Source organism: Vulpes vulpes, chromosome 12 (assembly GCF_048418805.1).
Source record: "Vulpes vulpes isolate BD-2025 chromosome 12, VulVul3, whole genome shotgun sequence".
NCBI classification, from domain to species: Eukaryota; Metazoa; Chordata; class Mammalia; order Carnivora; family Canidae; genus Vulpes; species Vulpes vulpes.
The window spans coordinates 111,832,419-111,851,220 of NC_132791.1; the positions used below are offsets into that span (position 1 = coordinate 111,832,419).

The following is an 18,802-nucleotide window of genomic DNA, read 5'->3' on the forward strand; positions in this document are numbered from 1 at the left end:
TCTTCTAGTTTTGTTGATCTGTTCTACTATTCTTTCTGTTTTTATTTCATTGATTTCTGCTCTAATCTTGATTATTTCTCTTATCCTGCTATGTTTAGGGTTTATTTGCTGTTCTGTCTCCAGATCTTTTAGGTGTGTGAGGTTATGTAATTGAGACCTTTCTTGTTTTTTGAGAAAGGCTTACATTGCTATATATTTCTCTCTTAGGACCACCTTTGCTGCATCTCAAAGGTTTTGAATGATTGTGTTTTCATTTTCATTGTGCCCATGAATTTTTCAAATTCTTCTTTAGCTTCTCAGTTGACCCATTCATTCTTTCATAGGTTGCTCTTTAGCTTCTATGCATTTGAGTTCTTTCCAAATTTCCTCTTTTTTGATTGAGTTTCAGCAAAGCATTATGGTCTAAAAATATGCAGGCAATGATCCCAATCATTTGGTACTAGTTAAGACCTGATTTGTGACCCAGTATGTGATCTATTCTGGAGAATATTCCACGTGCACTTGAGAAGAATGTGTATTCTGTTGCTTTAGGATGGAATGCTCTGAATATATCTGTGAAGTCCTTGTGGTCCAGTGTGTCACTCAAAGCCCTTGTTTCCTTGTCGATCTTCTACTTAGATTATCTGTCCATTGTAGTGAGTGAGGTGTTAAAGTCCCCTACTATTATTGTATTATTATTGATGTGCTTCTTTAATTTTCTTATTAGTTGGTTTATATAATTGACTGCTCCCATGTTAGAGACATAAATATTTACAATTTTTAGGTCTTCTTATTAGATAGACCCTTTAATTATGATACAGTGTCCTTCCTCATCTCTTATTACAGTCTTTGGTTTAAAACCTAATCTGTCTGATAGAAGGATTGCCATGTCTGCTTTCTTTTGATGTCTATTAGCATGATAAATGGTTTTCCACCCCCTCAATTTAAATCTGGAGGTGTCTTTGGGTCTAAAATGAGTCTCTTGCAGACAGCATATTGATGAGTCTTGCTTTTTTAAGCCAATCTGATATCCTGTGTCTTTTGATTTCGGCATTTAGTACACTTATATTCAGAGTAACTATTTTAAGATATTTATTTATTTATTTATTTATTTATTTATTTATTTATTTGAAAGACAGAGACAGAGATAGTGAGAGAAAACATAATCAGGGAGGAGGGGAAGAAGCAGGCTCCCCACTGAGCAGGGGGACCAATGCAGGGCTCAATACCAGAACCCTAGGCTCATGATCTGAGTCAAAGACACAGATGATCTGAGTCAAAGATCACGTGCTTACCTGACTGAGTCACCCAGGCACCCCTCGGAGTAACTATTGAAAAATGTGAATTTAATGGTATTATATTACCTGTAGAGTCACTGTTTCTGTATATTTTCTCTGCTCCTTTCTGGTCTATGTTACTTTTGGGCTTTCTCATCACTTAAAGGCTCCCTTTTAATATTTCTTGTAGGCCTGGTTTAGTAATCACAAATTGTTTTAGTTTCTGCTTGTTCTGGAAGCTTTTTATCTCTCCTAATTTGAATGACATCTATTGGATAAAGTATTCTTGGCTGTACATATATATTTTTCATTTAGCACCCAAGGTTTCTGCTCTTTTATGTGGATGATATCTGAAGGGTCGAAATAACTCGGAGAAAAGGAACTCAACTTTTATTAACATTCCCTTGCACCATTTTGCCAACCAACTGGCTGGATTCTCAGTTAAGTATTCTCTCTTCTCAGGCACAGAACTTAGCTGGGAAAATAATAGATTGAGAAGAAAGAAAGAAGAGAAGAAGCACTGGCTCAAAGACAAAAACCATTGCAAAGAGCAGAGTTTAGTGGGACCGTGGAGGTAATTTCATTCAATCAAAAATTTTAAAAATGAGAATATTGAGGTTAGAAGAAGTCATGTAATCTATCCAAGGTCCTATGTATAGGAGAGTGAGTAGCAGCATGAAGTCACTCTTGACTCTTCATCCAAAGCTTTTACTACCTCATCTTTAGCACTGACATCGAGAGTTGAAAACTTACTGAAACTCATTTTCATCTCTATAATTTCTTTTTTCAGAGACCTGCTGCTCAGTAGCTATTGCATGTGATGGATGTGCAAAATCAGTCCAGAGTGACTGAATTTACGCTGACTGCCTTCCCTGTTATCCGGAAGCTTCAGATCTCCCTCTTTGTGGTCCTCCTGTTTACTTACATGCTAACTCTAACAGGAAATACTGTCATCATTTCCTTAATATGGGCTGATAATCGCCTCCAAACCCCAATGTACTTCTTTCTCAGTAATTTGTCATTTTTGGACATTCTATACACTACCTCAGTTACCCCAAAGCTGTTAGCTTGTCTCCTAGAGGACAAGAAAACCATATCTTTTGCTGGCTGCATCACCCAAACATACTTCTTTTTTTTCCTGGGGACAGTGGAGTTTATCCTCCTGGCAGTGATGTCCTTTGACCGCTACGTGGCCATCTGTAACCCTCTGCGCTACACCGTTATCATGAACAGCAGGGTCTGTCTCCTGCTGGTTCTGGGCTGCTGGGTGGGAGCCTTCCTCTCAGTGCTGTGCCCAACTATCGTGGTCTCCAGACTGCCTTACTGTTATAGGGAAATTGGTCATTTCTTCTGTGACATTGCCCCTTTACTGCAGGTGGCCTGCATAGACACTCATTTCATTGAGATGATAAACTTCCTCTTGTCCTCCTTTGTCCTCCTGACCTCACTGGTGTTCACCATCGTGTCCTACACCTACATCATCTCTACCATCCTGCGCATCCCCTCAGCCCAAGGACGTCAGAAGGCCTTTTCCACCTGTGCTTCTCACATCACGGTTGTGTCCATTTCCTATGGGAGCAACATCTTCATGTACGTGAGGCCCAGCCAGAGCCATTCACTGGAGTTTGACAAGGTGACAGCTGTCCTCACCACAATGGTGACCCCTCTTCTGAACCCCTTCATTTATAGTCTAAGGAATGAAAAGGTAAAGGAAGTTTTGAGAGAAGCAATCCTCAAAATTACGTCCTTATGGCACAAGAGAACTTGAACCTTATTGCACAGGAGAACTTGAAAGTTTGTTTGCTAATAATGACTATTTTTAACCCTCAGACTCCATGTGGAGAACAGCATGCTTGATGACCATAAAGTCAAAGATTTGTGGGAAGATATAAAAAGGCTTCATGCCACATTAGATACAAAGTATTGTAGTCAAGCCTCAGAGGAGGCAATTCAATTATAGAGATAATAATACATTTTAAACCCTATTTTTGGATTATCTCACACACAGAATATCATGAATTAATGAAAATTACTTAACTGAAGTCAGAAAACCTGAAATTTAAGCCTGGGTCTATTGTTTTTTTATCACATGACACATGGCCTACCTGAATATTAGTTTTCTCATTGATAAAGTGGGAAATGCAGTTGGCACTTTTTCTTTATAAACTTAGCCAAGATGGTCTAAGAAATACAAACACAGGTAACTAAAAGTGTGGTTTTCTAACCAGTTCATCTCAGATGTTTGAGATGATTGCCTTCATTCCCAACAGCTAAATACTGCAGATAATTAGAGGAACCAGGAAGAAGAATATCCCAAGTTTGTACAGTATACTTAGATATGTACATGTGTATATCTCACTTCATCTTCTTAACCACCTTGAGAAGCTGATATTATTATCTCCATTTTACAGATGAGAAAACTGAGGTTCCCAGAGGTTAACCATCTTGCCCCAAACTACACTCTAGAAGGTGGCACAAGTTTAGAGAATGCAGACTCCAGTCTCCTTTAGCACCTCACTGTACCAGGAAACATGAAATGGGAAGAAACTTGAGAGAGGAAGAGTTAACCCCTGAAGTTATGCACTTTTTCTGAAACTAGAGCATTCCCTGCCTGCCCTAACACTTTGGCAGAACTGCAGATCAGGGCAGACCAGGTTATAGTCAGAATAGACTTGAAAGGCAATTCGTTTGAAAGGAAAATCAATTATCTTGAGGCCATAACTGACCAAGAGTCTAGACTAATCAACTGTGGCAGCCAGCCAATGGGACAATTGTAGGCAGAAAAAAATAAGCATTCTAGAATTCCTTTGGTTAGGAGAAAAATCAATCAAGCTAGCTTAAGTAAAATAGGTGTTTATGACAATAATAATCAAGAGCACCACACGGAATCCCAGAAGATAAGGAACAGGAAGACCAGCTAAGGGATGAGAATCAGAAATTGGAAAATCTTGAGGAACCAAGGCAAGTTCCCTCTTCCCTTGCTCTCTCTGGGGTCATATGATGTCTGTGTTACTATTTTTCTCCATATATCTTGCGGTAAGCTAAATAATGGCCCCTCCTCAAATATCAAGGTCCTAATCCTTAAAACCTGTGAATGTAAATAAAAAATAAGGTACATATGGCAAGGGGACTTTGCAGATGTGATTAAATTAAAGATCTTGAGAAAGAGAGATTACCCTGGATTATCTAGATGGGTCCTAATTATAATCACATGTGTCATGTGAGAGACAACAGAGGGAGATTTGACCACACAAGAGACAGTAATGTGATAATGAAAGCAGAGAGAGATTTGAAATTGCTATGCTGCTGATCTGAAGATAGGGGAAGGGGCCATGAGCCAAGGAATGCACTTCTAGAAGCTGGAAAGAGCAAGGAAATGGGTCCTTTCTTATGTAGAGCCTGTGGCACAGCCCACTGACACCTGTTTAGGCACAGTGGAACTATTTTGGATTTCTGGTTTCCAGACTGTGACAGAGTATCTTAGTGTCATTTTAAGACCCCAAATTTATGGTAATTTATTACAGCAGCTGCAGCAAACCATACATACCTGATTTCTGTTTCCCTCTCTGCCAACTATTTTATTCCACTTCTCTGTGCACCCAGGAGATAATGATGTTTCAATCATTTGTAAATACATGCATATAGTCATAGATATGTATTCATATATATTAGCATGTATGTGTGTGTGTGTATATATATAGAGAGAATTTATTTAGATATATATCTAATATAAGTAAATATATATATATATATATATATATATATAGAGAGAGAGAGAGAGAGAGAGAGAGAGAGAGAATTTATTTAGATTATATATTTAAAATGATCTGAATTCAAAATCCAAATTCCTGGAAGAAGAATTTGATTGATCCAGTTAGAATGAGATGTCTTCTCCTAATTCACTCATTGGTAGGAGGTAAGGTTGGCAAGGAGTTAAATTGCCCTCTATTCAGCCACTGGGCAGCTGCTATGGAGAAAGCACAGTACTGAGAGAGACACTAGATATCTCTTAGATAAAAAAAAAAGTCCAACCAAGGTGGTCATTAACCTTCTATTTATGTGGATGAAGCAGAGACCATAACAATTGGTATGGGCTCTATCTTAGGACAGCAGGTAGAGAAAGTGCTGCTCTTAAGAATGGATTCAGAATAGCATAAAAGAAAATAGTCCATCAGAAGATATTGTAGTGAGCAAATGTTTAAAGTTTGAGATAAAGTAGGACAATATCACCAGCAATGAAGCAGTCATCTAATGATCTGCTCTCTACTCCTTATAAGACACTAAATAAGATTTGAGAAGTAACTATATTGGTTTCCTAATGCTGTCATAGTAAATTTGGCAGCTTAAAACAACACAAATGTATCATCTGACCATTATGTAGGTCACAAGTCTCGCCAGGCCAAATTCAGCACGCTGCGTTCCTTTCTAGGTGCTCTAGGGGAAAATCCACGTCCTACTCATTTGAGTTGTTAACAGAATCCCCTTCCCTGAAGGTCCTGTTTTCTTGCTGGCTATCAACCATGGGCCATTTCCAGTTTATAGAAGGTGCTTCAGTTCTTGGCTCATGATCCCCTTCTTCCATTATCAAAGCCAACAATAGCGGGGCAAGTATCTCACAAGTTTCAAATTTCTCCTCCTTCCATCTCCTCTCTGACTTGGCTGACAAAGTTCTCCACTTTTAAGGACTCATTTGATTGGATTGGGCCAACCCTAATACCCAGGATTGTATAATCCACTCAAGGTCCTTTTCCTGAATTATGTTTGCAATGTCCCTTCTGCCAAATAACGTAACATATTCACAGATTCTGGGGAGTAGGGCATGGATTGCTCTGCTTCTCTCTCTCTCTCTCTCTCTCTCTCTCTCTCTCTCTCTTTTTAAAGATTTCATTTATTTACTCATGAGAGACAGAGAGAGAGAGAGAGAGAGAGAGAGAGAGAGGCAGAGACACAGGCAGAGGGAGAAGCAGGCTCCATGCAGGGAGCCCGACATGGGACTTCATCCCTGGTCTCCAGGATCACACCCTGGACTGAAGGCGGTGCTAAACCGCTGAGCCACCTGGGCTGCCCTGCTTTGCTTCTCAGCATTATGTTGCCAGTGGTAAGGATCCACAAAAGACAAAATAAAGAACTGAACATGGTATGATTTATTAAAGCCAATACTCAATCCTAAACTCTTTCTAGCTGTCATCACTTAGAAGAATTTACAAATCTCAGAATATGAAGAGGCTAGTGAAAAGCAATGAAATATCTGGGAAATACATATTTTATATCAGCTATGATTGTTTTTATTTATGTTATTGTTAGGTAAAGATGAATATAATTGTCCCTTTGTGCTGTTTTACTGTTTTTTCATGAGTGTCTCTGTTACTCCAAAGCTCCAATCTGGTATGATTACTACAGAAAAGAAAATCCTAAATGAATAAGAGAAATTTTTTTCAAAGATTTTATTTATTTATTCATGAGAGACACAGAGAGAAGGAGGCAGAGACATAGGCAGAGGGAGAAGCAGGCTCCATGCAGGGAACCTGATGTGGGACTCCATTCCAGGACCCCAGGATCATGACCTGAGCTCAACCACTGAGCAACCCAGGTACCCTGAATAAGATAATTTGGACATAATTTTGGTATCCAACTATACCTGGTCCCAGATTGGGTCAGGCTTGACACTGAAAATTTAAAAAGACTTCATAAACTCTGAAAAACAACATAAATACACTGGTTTACTTTGATGTTGATTATTGTCCTTATGACCAACATTGTTATAATACAGAGTAATAATATCAGTTTCTACATTGATTCTAATTAGTTGAGTTACTTGTCCCAAATGTGGTGATAGCTGGGAAATCTCTTACTTTTCAACTATAACTGGGTGTTTTAACTACTCTCTTTCAATATGGGAAGAAGAGTGTTTTAACTACTCTTTTTCAGTATGGGAATATGGGAAGAAGAGGAGGAACAGACCAAAGTAGCCTATAGAAATTTCAAAGTACATCCACTTGCTAGATGAATTATATCCCTCCAACTATGGACAAAGGGCATGACAACCAGAGAGCCACTGTTTTATGTAATGAATTCATTGATCCTTCCTCTTGCCAGCCAATTCTCACATATTCCTTCCTCCTGACTCAGTTGTAAGAAAGTGTTCAATAGCAACAACTATGAACAGATGTCTCAATTACATCACAAATTCTCAAAAGCTGCAGTGAAATATACCAAAGGATTTATTATCAGTGGTCAAGAGTTTAGCTAAGCTACTCCATGGCACCCATTTGGCCAAGCAGCCTGCTGTGACTGTAAACTGACACTAGCTCCTCCCACAAGCACATGCCCTAGATAGTGTCCTGCAGAGTCACAAACAAATGTTACCTTTCTGACATGACCTCCCCAACAGCTTTTGTGCTCAACCATCTTCCCCCATCCACGAGCATCTTCCCCTTCCTGGGTCCCTTAAATAAGGTCCCAGTGTGATTTACCAAAATTTGCTCTTTTGGTTGCGATTAACCAATCTGGTCTTGGCCTAGGAACCCCAACGCACTCCACCCATGGATTCTAATGAAAATATGTGCCCTAGGACCTGCTTCTCTCTGTCTCTCCAAGGGTGCCCCCCACCCCAAGGCATGCCAGGACCTGTGAATAATAAACTCTGTTGTAATTCCTCTTGTGGTCTGCTGAACAATAGCTCACTATCTGGCACCCTCTGCTTCTCTTAAGAAATGTTAACTTGATAAATTAATAACAAGGTGGTACAACTACATATGACTACTTGCTTCATTTTTGAAATGTACTAAAAAGTAGCTGTGTCTGTATGTGTAGTCCATTTCAGAGGCATGTAGTTCTTCTGTGAACTTTAAAATCTTATTAAAACAATTTTTTTTTCATTATCTAGGACTACTGGCCCACCCCAAGTATATTGTTTAAAGCTAAGGATTCATTCATTAATATGCTTTCTTACCTTCAGCATTTTTCAGAAAGTAAGGCAACCTCCCCCTTAAAAAAGGTGATAATGTTGAAAATGATAATGTATAAATTCTTTCTAGCTATAAAATTTTTAGTAATATATTTTCACTCTTAACCTATTTTAATTTTTTTTAAAATAAAGATTTAGAGAGAGAAATCGTGAGAGAGAGCACGAGCAGGGAGAGGGAGAAGAGAGGAGAGAGGGGGAGGATCTGAGGGAGAGGGAGAAGCAGGATTCTGGCTGAGCAGGGACCCGCACCTGGGGCTTGATCCTAGGACCTTGGCATTATAACTTGAGCAGAAGGCAGATGCTTAGGCGACAGAGCCACCTAGGCATCCCAGGTTTTTAGTGTTCTGAGTAGAGATCTTGAAAACAATTGACCATCATATAACTGCACAGTAAATGTAAAAGAACTTGAAATAACATGTCAAATAGAGAAGTATATACAATCAGTAAATTAAGTATCAAGTTATTATAATACTTTAGTACTTAAATAGTCTCTTCCGTGTGCAGAAATACATGTATATATCCTCCTGATGTAGAACTGAATTCAGAGTTATCTGACTTTAGGAGAAGATGCAAAAAATGCAGTGTGTCATTTTACTGATTTAGGCAAACATGTCTCCTGTTTAGGCAGCAGACACAAGAGTGATAATGAAAAAAAAAACAGTACTTGGGGTGCCTGGGTAGCTCAGTCTGTTGAATGTCTGATTCTTTATTTTGGCTCAGATCATAATTTCAGGGTCCTGAGATGGAGCCCTGCATGGATCTCCATGCTCAGCAGGGGGTGTACCTGAGAGTCTCTCTCTCTCTCTCTCACTCTTTCTGCACCTCCCCATGCTCATGTCTCTCTCTATCTCTCTCTTTCACTTAAAAACGAAACAAAAAAATAAAAAATAAAAACGAAACAAAAGCATAAACCGGTACTTATATGTACAAAACCATTTCATTCATAATATCCAAAAACTTAAAATGACCCAAAAGTCTGTTCACAGGATGCTGGATAAGCAGATATAATATGTTTTTACAATGGGATATTATTCAACATTAAAATGGAAGGAATCACTGATACAATAACCTGGATGAATTTTGAAAAATGTTAAGAAATAACTCCAATGCAAAAGAACTATGTGATTACATTTTGTGAAGTCCACAAACAGGCAAATCTAACCTATGCTAATAGAAATCAGAAAATCTTGGGATGCCTGGGTGGCTCAGTGGTTGCGTGTTTGCCTTCTGCTCAGGGCGTTATCTGGGGTCCTGGGATCGAGTCCTGCATCGGCTTCCTGTGGGAAGCCTGCTTCTCCCTCTGCCTGTGTCTGCCTCTCTCTTTCTCTGTCTCTCACGAATAAATAAGTAAAATCTCAAAAAAAAAAAAAAAGATTAAAAAAATAAAATCACTGCAAGAAATAGGAGGTATGTAATGACTGGGAAGGACATGGGGTATCTTTCTGGAATAATAAAAATGTTCTATATCTTGTTTGAAATGGTAGTTTACGGTCCTATACTATCATCAAAACTTTTAAATTAACTTTAAAATCATTGTGCCTTTTTATATAAATTAAGCCTCAATAAATAATTTTCTTATATCCCCCACATAAGGAAAACACAAGCTCAGACAAATTTACAAGCAAATTTACCAAATATCAGAGACTAGATCATTTCAATCTTATAACTCACCAAGAGAATTTTTTAAATGTACAATTTCGTGTTATTAATTTTAAAGGCTACTTTAATTTAGATTCCAATACCAGATTTTATAAGAAAGGAAAAGCACAGCCTAATCTCGCTGGTGAATCTAGATGAAAAAAATCCTTACAAAAATCCTGGCAAACAAAATATATAAAAGAGGTGGGTGTTTCCCAGGAAGGCAAAAATGGTTTGACATTAAAATATCAAGAATGGTAATTTACCACATTAACACAAACTATTTTTTCATCTTAATAGAAGCAGAAGACAGCTGAATGGTTAATCAACTGTGGTACATCCAGACAATGAAATATTAGTTAAAGCTAAAAAGAAACGAGCTATCATCCCATAAAAAATCATGGAGGAAAACTTAAATGTATAGTATCAAACAAAATAATTAGTTTGAAAAAACTACTTCTCTGTGATTCCAACCCTATGAAATTCTATGGAGTCTGTCTGTAAATAGATCAGTGGTGATGTGACTAGAGGGAAATGAATAGGCAAGGCACCAAGCATTTTTAGGGCAGTGAAATGCTCTGTATGATACTGTGATGATGGATACATGTTATTGTACATTTGTCCACACCACCGAATGTACAACACCAAGAGTGAGCCCTAAAGTAAGCTGTGGGCTTTGTGTGATGTGACAGTGTGGCTTCGTCAGTGATAACGAATGTACCACTTTGGTGAGGGATGTTGGTAATGGAGGAGGCCGTGCACGTAGAGGGGCAATGGGCATATGGGGAATCTTTGCATCTTCCTCTTAACATTGCTCTAAGAAAATAAAATCCTTGAAATAAATAATGGAACTAATATTAAGAAAAAAGTATCTTTCTTTTTAAAAAATTTTTATTTAAATTCAATGAATTAATATATAATGTATTATTGGTTTCAGAGGTTGAAGTCAGTGATTCATCAGGCTTATATAATACCCAGTGCTCATTATTACATCATATGCCCTTCTTAATGTCCATCACCCTGTTACCTCATCCCCCCTGCCCCGCCTCCCCTCCAACCATCCCTATATTTGTTTCCTATGATTAAGAGTTTCTTATGGTTTGTCTCCGAGAAAAAGTATCTTCCAAAGAAAAAGAAGTGCTTAAAATATCCTTCTTGTATTAACAGTGAACAGTATTAATATAGCACAATTGTGTAAAAAGTCAGGTTGTTCAATCCAAATTATGATATCTCTGTACAGGAGATATAGGAGGAAGAAAAATGACCAAAGAACTTAACACTCAACTTTCATAACATTTCATTTCATAAACAATGTGTAAATTTGGTAAACTAAGAAAGAATATAAGCATTTATTTAAAATATGACTATATTCATCTTTATCTAACAACGACGTAAATAAAAACAAACATTGGATATGTTACTGCTCTTCCTTGTTTTGTTATTATTATTAGTAGTAGTAGTAGTAGTAATAGAGTATTTTTTGTGGTATTTAGTTTTCTAGAATGAAGCCAATCATGTTGCATCATCATAATACCTAGAAGAAGCATTAACTTAAAATTATCTGTGGCTGGATTTCTTAGACCATTTAGATTAAGCCTATAATAAGAAAAAGAGAAAGGAAAAGTGTAAAATATTTCCTACTTTGCCAATGAGAAAACAAAAGTTCAGATAGTGTAAATGTCATATGATAAAAAAGTAGTATATCCAGGCTTAAAATGCATGTTCTGTGTCTTTACTTAAGTATTTTAAATTAATTCATGATATTCTGTGTGTGATATGGTCCATTCATAGATTTAAAATGTATTATTTTCTCTATGCTTGAATTGCTTCCTCTGGATCTTGACTAAAATACTTTATATCTAATGCGGCATGAAGCCTTTTTATATCTTCCCACAAATTTTATGGTCTTCAAGCATGCTGTTATCCACATGGAGTCCAGGGTTGAAAATAGCCATTTTAGGAAAAAAAACTTTCAAGTTCTCTTGTGCCATAAGGACATAATTTTGAGGATTGCTTCTCTCAAAACTTCCTTTACCTTTTCATTCCTTAGACTATAAATGAAGGGGTTCAGAAGAGGGGTCACCATTATGGTCATGACAGCTGTCACTTTGTCAAACTCTAGTGAATGGCTCTGGCTGGGCCTCACGTACATGAAGATGTTGCTCCCATAGGAAATGGACACAACCGTGATGTGAGAAGCACAGGTGGAAAAGGCCTTCTGACGTCCTTGGGCTGAGGGGATGCGCAGGATGGTAGAGATGATGTAGGTGTAGGACACGATGGTGAATACCAGTGAGGTCAGGAGGACAAAGGAGGACAAGAGGAAGTTTATCATCTCAATGAAATGAGTGTCTATGCAGGCCACCTGCAGCAAAGGGGCAATGTCACAGAAGAAATGACCAATTTCCCTATAACAGTAAGGCAGTCTGGAGACCACAATAATTGGGCACAGCACAGAAAAGAAGGCCCCTATCCAGCAGCCCAGAACCAGCAGGAGACAGACCCTGCTGTTCATGATAACGGTGTAGCGCAGAGGGTTACAGATGGCCACGTAGCGGTCAAAGGACATCACTGCCAGGAGGATAAACTCCACTGTCCCCAGGAAAAAAAAGAAGTATACTTGGGTGATGCAGCCAGCATAAGATATGGTTTTCTTGTCCTCTAGGAGACAAGCTAACAACTTTGGGGTAACTGAGGTAGTGTATAGAATGTCCAAAAATGACAAATTACTGAGAAAGAAGTACATTGGGGTTTGGAGGCGATTATCAGCCCATATTAAGGAAATGATGACAGTATTTCCTGTTAGAGTTAGCATGTAAGTAAACAGGAGGACCACAAAGAGGGAGATCTGAAGCTTCCGGATAACAGGGAAGGCAGTCAGCGTAAATTCAGTCACTCTGGACTGATTTTGCACATCCATCACATGCAATAGCTACTGGGCAGCACGTCTCTGAAAAAAAAATTATAGAGATGAAAATGAGGTTCAGTAAGTTTTCAACTCTTGATGTCAGTGCTAAAGATGAGGTAGTAAAAGCTTTGGATGAAGAGTCAAGAGTGACTTCATGCGCTACTCACTCTCCTATACATAAGACCTTGGATAGATTATGTGACTTCCTCTAACCTCAGTATTCTCATTTTAAAAATTTTTGATTGAATGAAATTACCTCCACGGTCCCATTAAACTCTGGTCTTTACAATGGTTTTTGTCTTTGAGCCAGTGCTTCTTCTCTTCTTTCTTTCTTCTTGATCTACTATTTTCCCAGCTAAGTTCTGTGCATGAGAAGAGAGAATCCAGCCAGTTAGTTTGCAAAATGGTGCAAGGGAATGTTAATAAAAGTTGAGTTCCTTCCCCCCACCCCCGAGTTATTCTGACCCTTCAGGTATAGTCCACATAAAAGAATAGAAACCAAGAAAGTCCAAAGAAAGGGAATCTGACCTGCATTTGTCTCCCCTCACTTTTATTATTGGGATTGTGTGAGTCTCAATGTGATATATGGCTGTACCCACATTGTTTGGATGTACTAATAATCGGTTTCTCATGAGGCTGCATAGGTTATTCTTATTGCTTATACTGGTAAAGAGTTTTTGATGTCTACTCTGTTATGGAGCAAGTAGGTGTATGATGTATGGTTCATAATCTACATAACCTATTTCACACATTTGAAAAACATCTTTTCGGAAAATAATCTTTCTTCCTTGCAATGTTGTGTGTATGGCAGCATCCAGAAGAATAACAAATCTTTTCCCTCCCATTCCCTGATTGGGAATTCCTACAGATTCTCTAAAATAGGGCACTTTGCCTTATATTCTTTCAGCAATTTGGACATTTATTGTAAATAGTAGTCCAAGAAATTGGATGCAGATGGATGGTGTTTGAAATGCTTCTCGTGGAACACTGCTCAACTTTGGTGAATATCTACTACATGCCTGTTTAATTCAATTGAAGTTCTGTCCTTTGGTATTTTATTTTGTGACTAATCTTTTAGTTTTATGTTAAAATGACTAATTTATGAACAAGAGCTAGGATCCCTACAGGTTTGGAGCCCACGAGGTTCCTCTTGAAAGTAGGACATTTTCCTCATGCTCTCTAAGAAAAGTAATTCATAGCAGCCTTTTTTGCCCTAAAGACTTAAAAAAAAATCTTCTCTGAATGGATTTCCATTTGAAAAGTTTGCTGTGACTTTTTCTGGTCCCCGTAGTTGCTCTTTTTTTTTTTTTTTTTTTTGTATTCATGATTCATTAATTCCAAAAATAAACTGCTTTTAAGTTATCGAAGGACCTCAAAAGGGTGATCTATTGAAATAGGGCCTTGGTACCAGTAGGTATGCTTCCATCATAAATATTATGATATTCACCCCTCCTCCCACTATCCTATACCCAGGTAATAAACTTCCAGACTAATTACTACAGCAGAAAAAGGCATGACCAAGTCTGGGTGGACGCGTGTTAATGTTACTGACATATAACATAAAAATAGAATAGAGCATGATGTGTGGACAAGTGGAAATGCTTTGAAATTCCCTTTCATTTTCCCCTCTCCCACCTTCCTTACTGACCACACTAGAGACTAGCAGGTGTTAAAGAGGACGAATGTGGATTCTCATGCAGCTGCCTGTCATCTATTCCAGTGTTGCTTCCATTTGTCTAGCCAATTGTTTCCCAACTTCCCTAAAGTCCTCCATTTTTCTTCTTGGGTATTTAGTTTCTGATTGTCCTGATAGGAGCTTGATTCCCTCCTGGTGTTGTAAAAGTTAGACAAGACGGGATCTGCAGAAACATTGTGCCATTTTTCAGCAAGATTCCAAGATAGTTGAAGACAAATACAGTTACGTTTGCCATGGTTGTCATTGGGTCACATATGAACGGGAAAAATGGCATCGAGAGCTTTCTATTCTGCTGTATTTGGGCCAAATAAACTCTGAGAAGAACTAGAGATGCAACATTGTTGTCTTTGGAGAGTCTCTTAACTTCATGATCCTGGAGAGCAAGCTGGCTTTGTGTTGGTCTTCTCCAGATGACCTCTCTAGAGCCCATCCTGTCCAGGGGGAAAGGTTCTGGATTATGACAATCTGTGTCTAAGAATTTACCTGTAACCTTGCCAAGTTAAGGCTTTCATTTTGGGGGAAGATTATTCTTTGTTACCATTTGTGGATCTTTGAAAAGTGGCATTAAATGGCACATTTCAAGATTCCAGATTCAGTCAGAAAAATGTAGACTAATGGAAAAATCATAGCAGATTTGGAATCAGAGAACCTATGTTTTTTTTCTCCTTTGGCCACTTATAGCTTTGGATCTTTAATGAGACTCCTAAGCATCCTGTCTTAACCATCTGCTTTGTAAAATGGAGATAATGACAGTGGCAGATTGAGGTCCTCAGCTAGGGCCTCTATATACCGTGATGTATGTATACTTAGTGTTCGGTACATGTTTGTTAAGAGCATTGGGATGGGGAAGGAGGAACAGAAAAGGACTACGATGTGGTGGGGGTGGGGATAAGAGATAATTTGGGATCTTTGCCGCTGTCAGTAAAACGTGACAAAATTTAATTGCAACCAAAGTACATTAAGGACTTTCATTTACATACTTACAGTAAAGCTATCATACTTGACAGCTGCCATCACTGTCATTTCAGGGACAGCCATAATTACACTTTAATTCATAAACTATACATGTAAACAAATTTAGAGAGACTTGGACTGTTTAACATATAAATATGGGTAATTGCATAATAAAGTATACTCACATCATACTGATTGTGGCACAGTTGGTATTTTCTCTATTTGAGTATGCGAGGAAACTGGAACGCTGGCTGTTTTTCCTGCTGCATTCCCTCTGTTATTCTTTCAATTCGGTGATGCTTCAGCCTTGAATTGTGTGTAAATCTCAGTCCTCATCTGAGACCGTTCCCCATGAGTAGCTAATCAAAACCACACCGAATGGTTGTTCAGTTTTGGCTTCAGTGCTCCATCCTTCTTCCTCTGAATGAGAAATTGTCCTTCTTCATTACCTCTGTGGATTTTTCTCCATTCTTTTTGTATTTCCACAGGAAAAGCTAAGTCTCTATTTACACTAGGAATGAGTCCTAGTGTTATATTACCTTGTCATCTTTCATGTGACACGTCCAGTGTATGTCAACCTGAGGATATTCCTCAGAGTTTCAAGTCCTATGGATTCTGAAGCACATTCTTGTCAAAAGGGATAGAAAGGGGGGGTTTGGTGGTAAATGCAGTAGTCACACACCTGAATCTAGAGCAGATCCTCTGACTTCTATTTTGGATCTTTGCCAAAAGTGGCCTGGACTTCCCAAATCTCAGCTGGGTTTTTTCTTTTCTTAGTTGTGGGAATGTCACTTCCTATCTATTCAGTGAATTTCCATTTCTTCTGTGGATCCATCCTGATTGTCAGAAGATTTCATTTTTGCATTCCCTGAAACATCTCTCTAAACTCTCACCCTTGGTGAGAATTTTATTTACCCAGGTCACCCCTGTTCATTTATCAGGTATACTGTGACTTGATTTTACATATAACTGCCTTTATTTACTCTCTTCAGATAATAACACTACCCTGCCTATATTAAGGTGATTACAATGGGGTGAACTCTGAAATTTAATGAGATTTTTGTGTTCCCCTTCAGAGATTTGGTTTATAATGGCACCTGGGACTATGGCATAAGAAAAGGTTAATTATTATTATTATTGCAATCACAGAATATTAGATTGAAAGTAACTAATCATAGTTATAAAGTTAGGGTCTCCTGGGACACTCTCTTCATTGTTTATTTTATTTATTTAAAAAGAAATTTAGAGGGACACCTGGGTGGCTCAGTGGTTGAGTGTTTGCTTTGGGCTCAAGGCATGATCCCTGAGTCCTGGAATCAAGTCCCACATCAGTTTCTCCGCAGGGAGCCTATTTCTCCCTCTGCCTATGTCTCTGCCTCTCTCTCTCTGTCTCTGTCTCTCATGAATAAATAAATAAAATCTATTTTAAAAATAAACAAAGAGAAACTTATCTGCTTTGAAACCTCAGAGAACTAGAAACTCAGAAAACTTAAAACATGTTTTTTTCTGAAATGATCATAATGTATTAAAATAAGCTTTAAGCTGTTTTCCAAAAAGAGATTATTTACATAGATTTATATGTCTCTGTACCCATTTTAAATCCATTTCATTAATGTACAATGTACACATAATACACAATTTAAGTATACAGTCGGTTGAGGTTCAACACATGGATCCATTCAGGTAGCCCCCAGCACCGCTGTGATGGTTTATAATATTTCCATCATCTTAGGAACTGTGCTCTGTTGCAGAAAATGCTCTCCTCTCCCCATCTCAAGCCCTGATAACTACTGAGGTGTTTGTCAGGATAATTTGAATTTTCTAAAATTTTATATAAATGCAGTCTTACTGCATGTAGTCTTTTGTGTTTGTTTTCTTTCACTTAAACAGGTACCTTGAGATTAATCCCAGGTGTTTCAGGTATCAGTTATTTCTTCCTTTGTTTATGAAGGATTATCTATAACATAGATTGTGAAGATGTATCACAGTTGGTTTATTCATCAGATGATGGATACTTGAGTTGTTTTCAGTATTGGCCATTACGAATAAAGCCTCTAAGAACAGTTCATGCTTTTAATTTTTTTAAGATTTTATTTATTTTTCATGAGAGACCCAGAGAGAGAGGGGCAAAGACATAGGCAGAGGGAGAAGCAGGCTCCCTGCAAGGAGCCCAGAATAGGTCTGGATCCCAGGACTCCAGGATCACAAACTGAGCCAAAGGCAGACACTCAACCACCGAGCCACCCAGGCACCCTAAGTTCATGTTTTTACATGAATATTTGTTTTCACTTCTCTTAGATACATTCTGAGAAGTGGGATTACTATGTTTTATGATAAGAATATGTCTAATTATAAGAAACTATCAAGATGCTCTCCAGAGTCATTGTATCATTTTCATTTGTATTGGCAATATATCAGACTCTCACAGTCCCACATCCTTAATAATGCTTGGCATTGTCAGTCTTTTTAATTTTAGCCAGTCTAGTGCATGTTGATGGAATAACCTAATGCATTATATTTTTTTATTTTTTAAGCTTATTTGATGTATAACTGTGACAAATGAAATTACACATATTTAAAACATACATCATAAAGATTTGACATAAATATATATGTTGGGAAATGATTACCACAATCAATTAATTGACACATCCTTCACCTCATATAGTTACCATTTTTTTTGTTTTTGTTTTTGTTTTGGTGAGCATGTTTAAACTGTCTACTGGTTAGCAAATTTCAAGCACACAATTCAGCACTATTAACTGTAGTCACTGTGCTGGACATAAGATACCCAGAGCTTATTCATCTTATAACTTATAACTTGGTGCCTTTGCCTAGCATCTTCCCATTATCCTCTATTCCATATATGAGTGAAAACTTAATATATTTGTCAGACATGTTCATTGCAGCATTATCTACAATAGTCAAAAAATGAAACAGTTCAAGTGTCAATTGATGAATAAAGATGTAGCATATATATATGCATATATACAGACACACACATACATTTATATATAATGGAATATTATTCAGCCATAAAAAATAATTAAATCTTGCCATTTACAACAACATGGATGGAGCTAGAGCATATAATGCTAAGCAAAATCAGTCAGAGAAACACAAGTACCATATGATTTCATATGTGGAATTTAAGAAACAAAACAATTGAGCAAAGTGAAAAAAAAGAGAGAAATGCAAACCAAGAAACAGACTCAGCTGTAGAGAACAAACTGATGGTTCCCAGAGGGGAGGTGTGTGAGGGATCGGTAAAATAAGTGATGGGAATTCAGGAGCACATTTGTCGTGATGAGCAACAGGTGTTGTGTGGAAGTGTTAAATCACTATATTGTACACCTGAAACTATTATCATTTTTATATTAACT

The 18,802-nt window shown here is 37.9% G+C and overlaps 2 protein-coding genes across 2 annotated transcripts; one reads left to right on the forward strand and one right to left on the reverse strand.

The window, feature by feature from the left end:
* The first annotated feature begins 2,076 nt into the window (after nucleotides 1-2,076).
* On the forward strand, nucleotides 2,077-3,024 carry LOC112920149 (olfactory receptor 6M1-like). The gene has a single exon (XM_025998801.2). It carries the CDS (start codon nucleotides 2,077-2,079, stop codon nucleotides 3,022-3,024), a length of 948 nt encoding a protein of 315 aa, XP_025854586.2.
* Nucleotides 3,025-11,597: 8,573 nt separating this feature from the next.
* LOC112920151 (olfactory receptor 6M1-like) lies at nucleotides 11,598-12,781 on the reverse strand. The gene has a single exon (XM_025998802.2). It carries the CDS (start codon nucleotides 12,779-12,781, stop codon nucleotides 11,834-11,836), a length of 948 nt encoding a protein of 315 aa, XP_025854587.2. The 3' UTR covers nucleotides 11,598-11,833.
* Nucleotides 12,782-18,802: the final 6,021 nt, after the last annotated feature.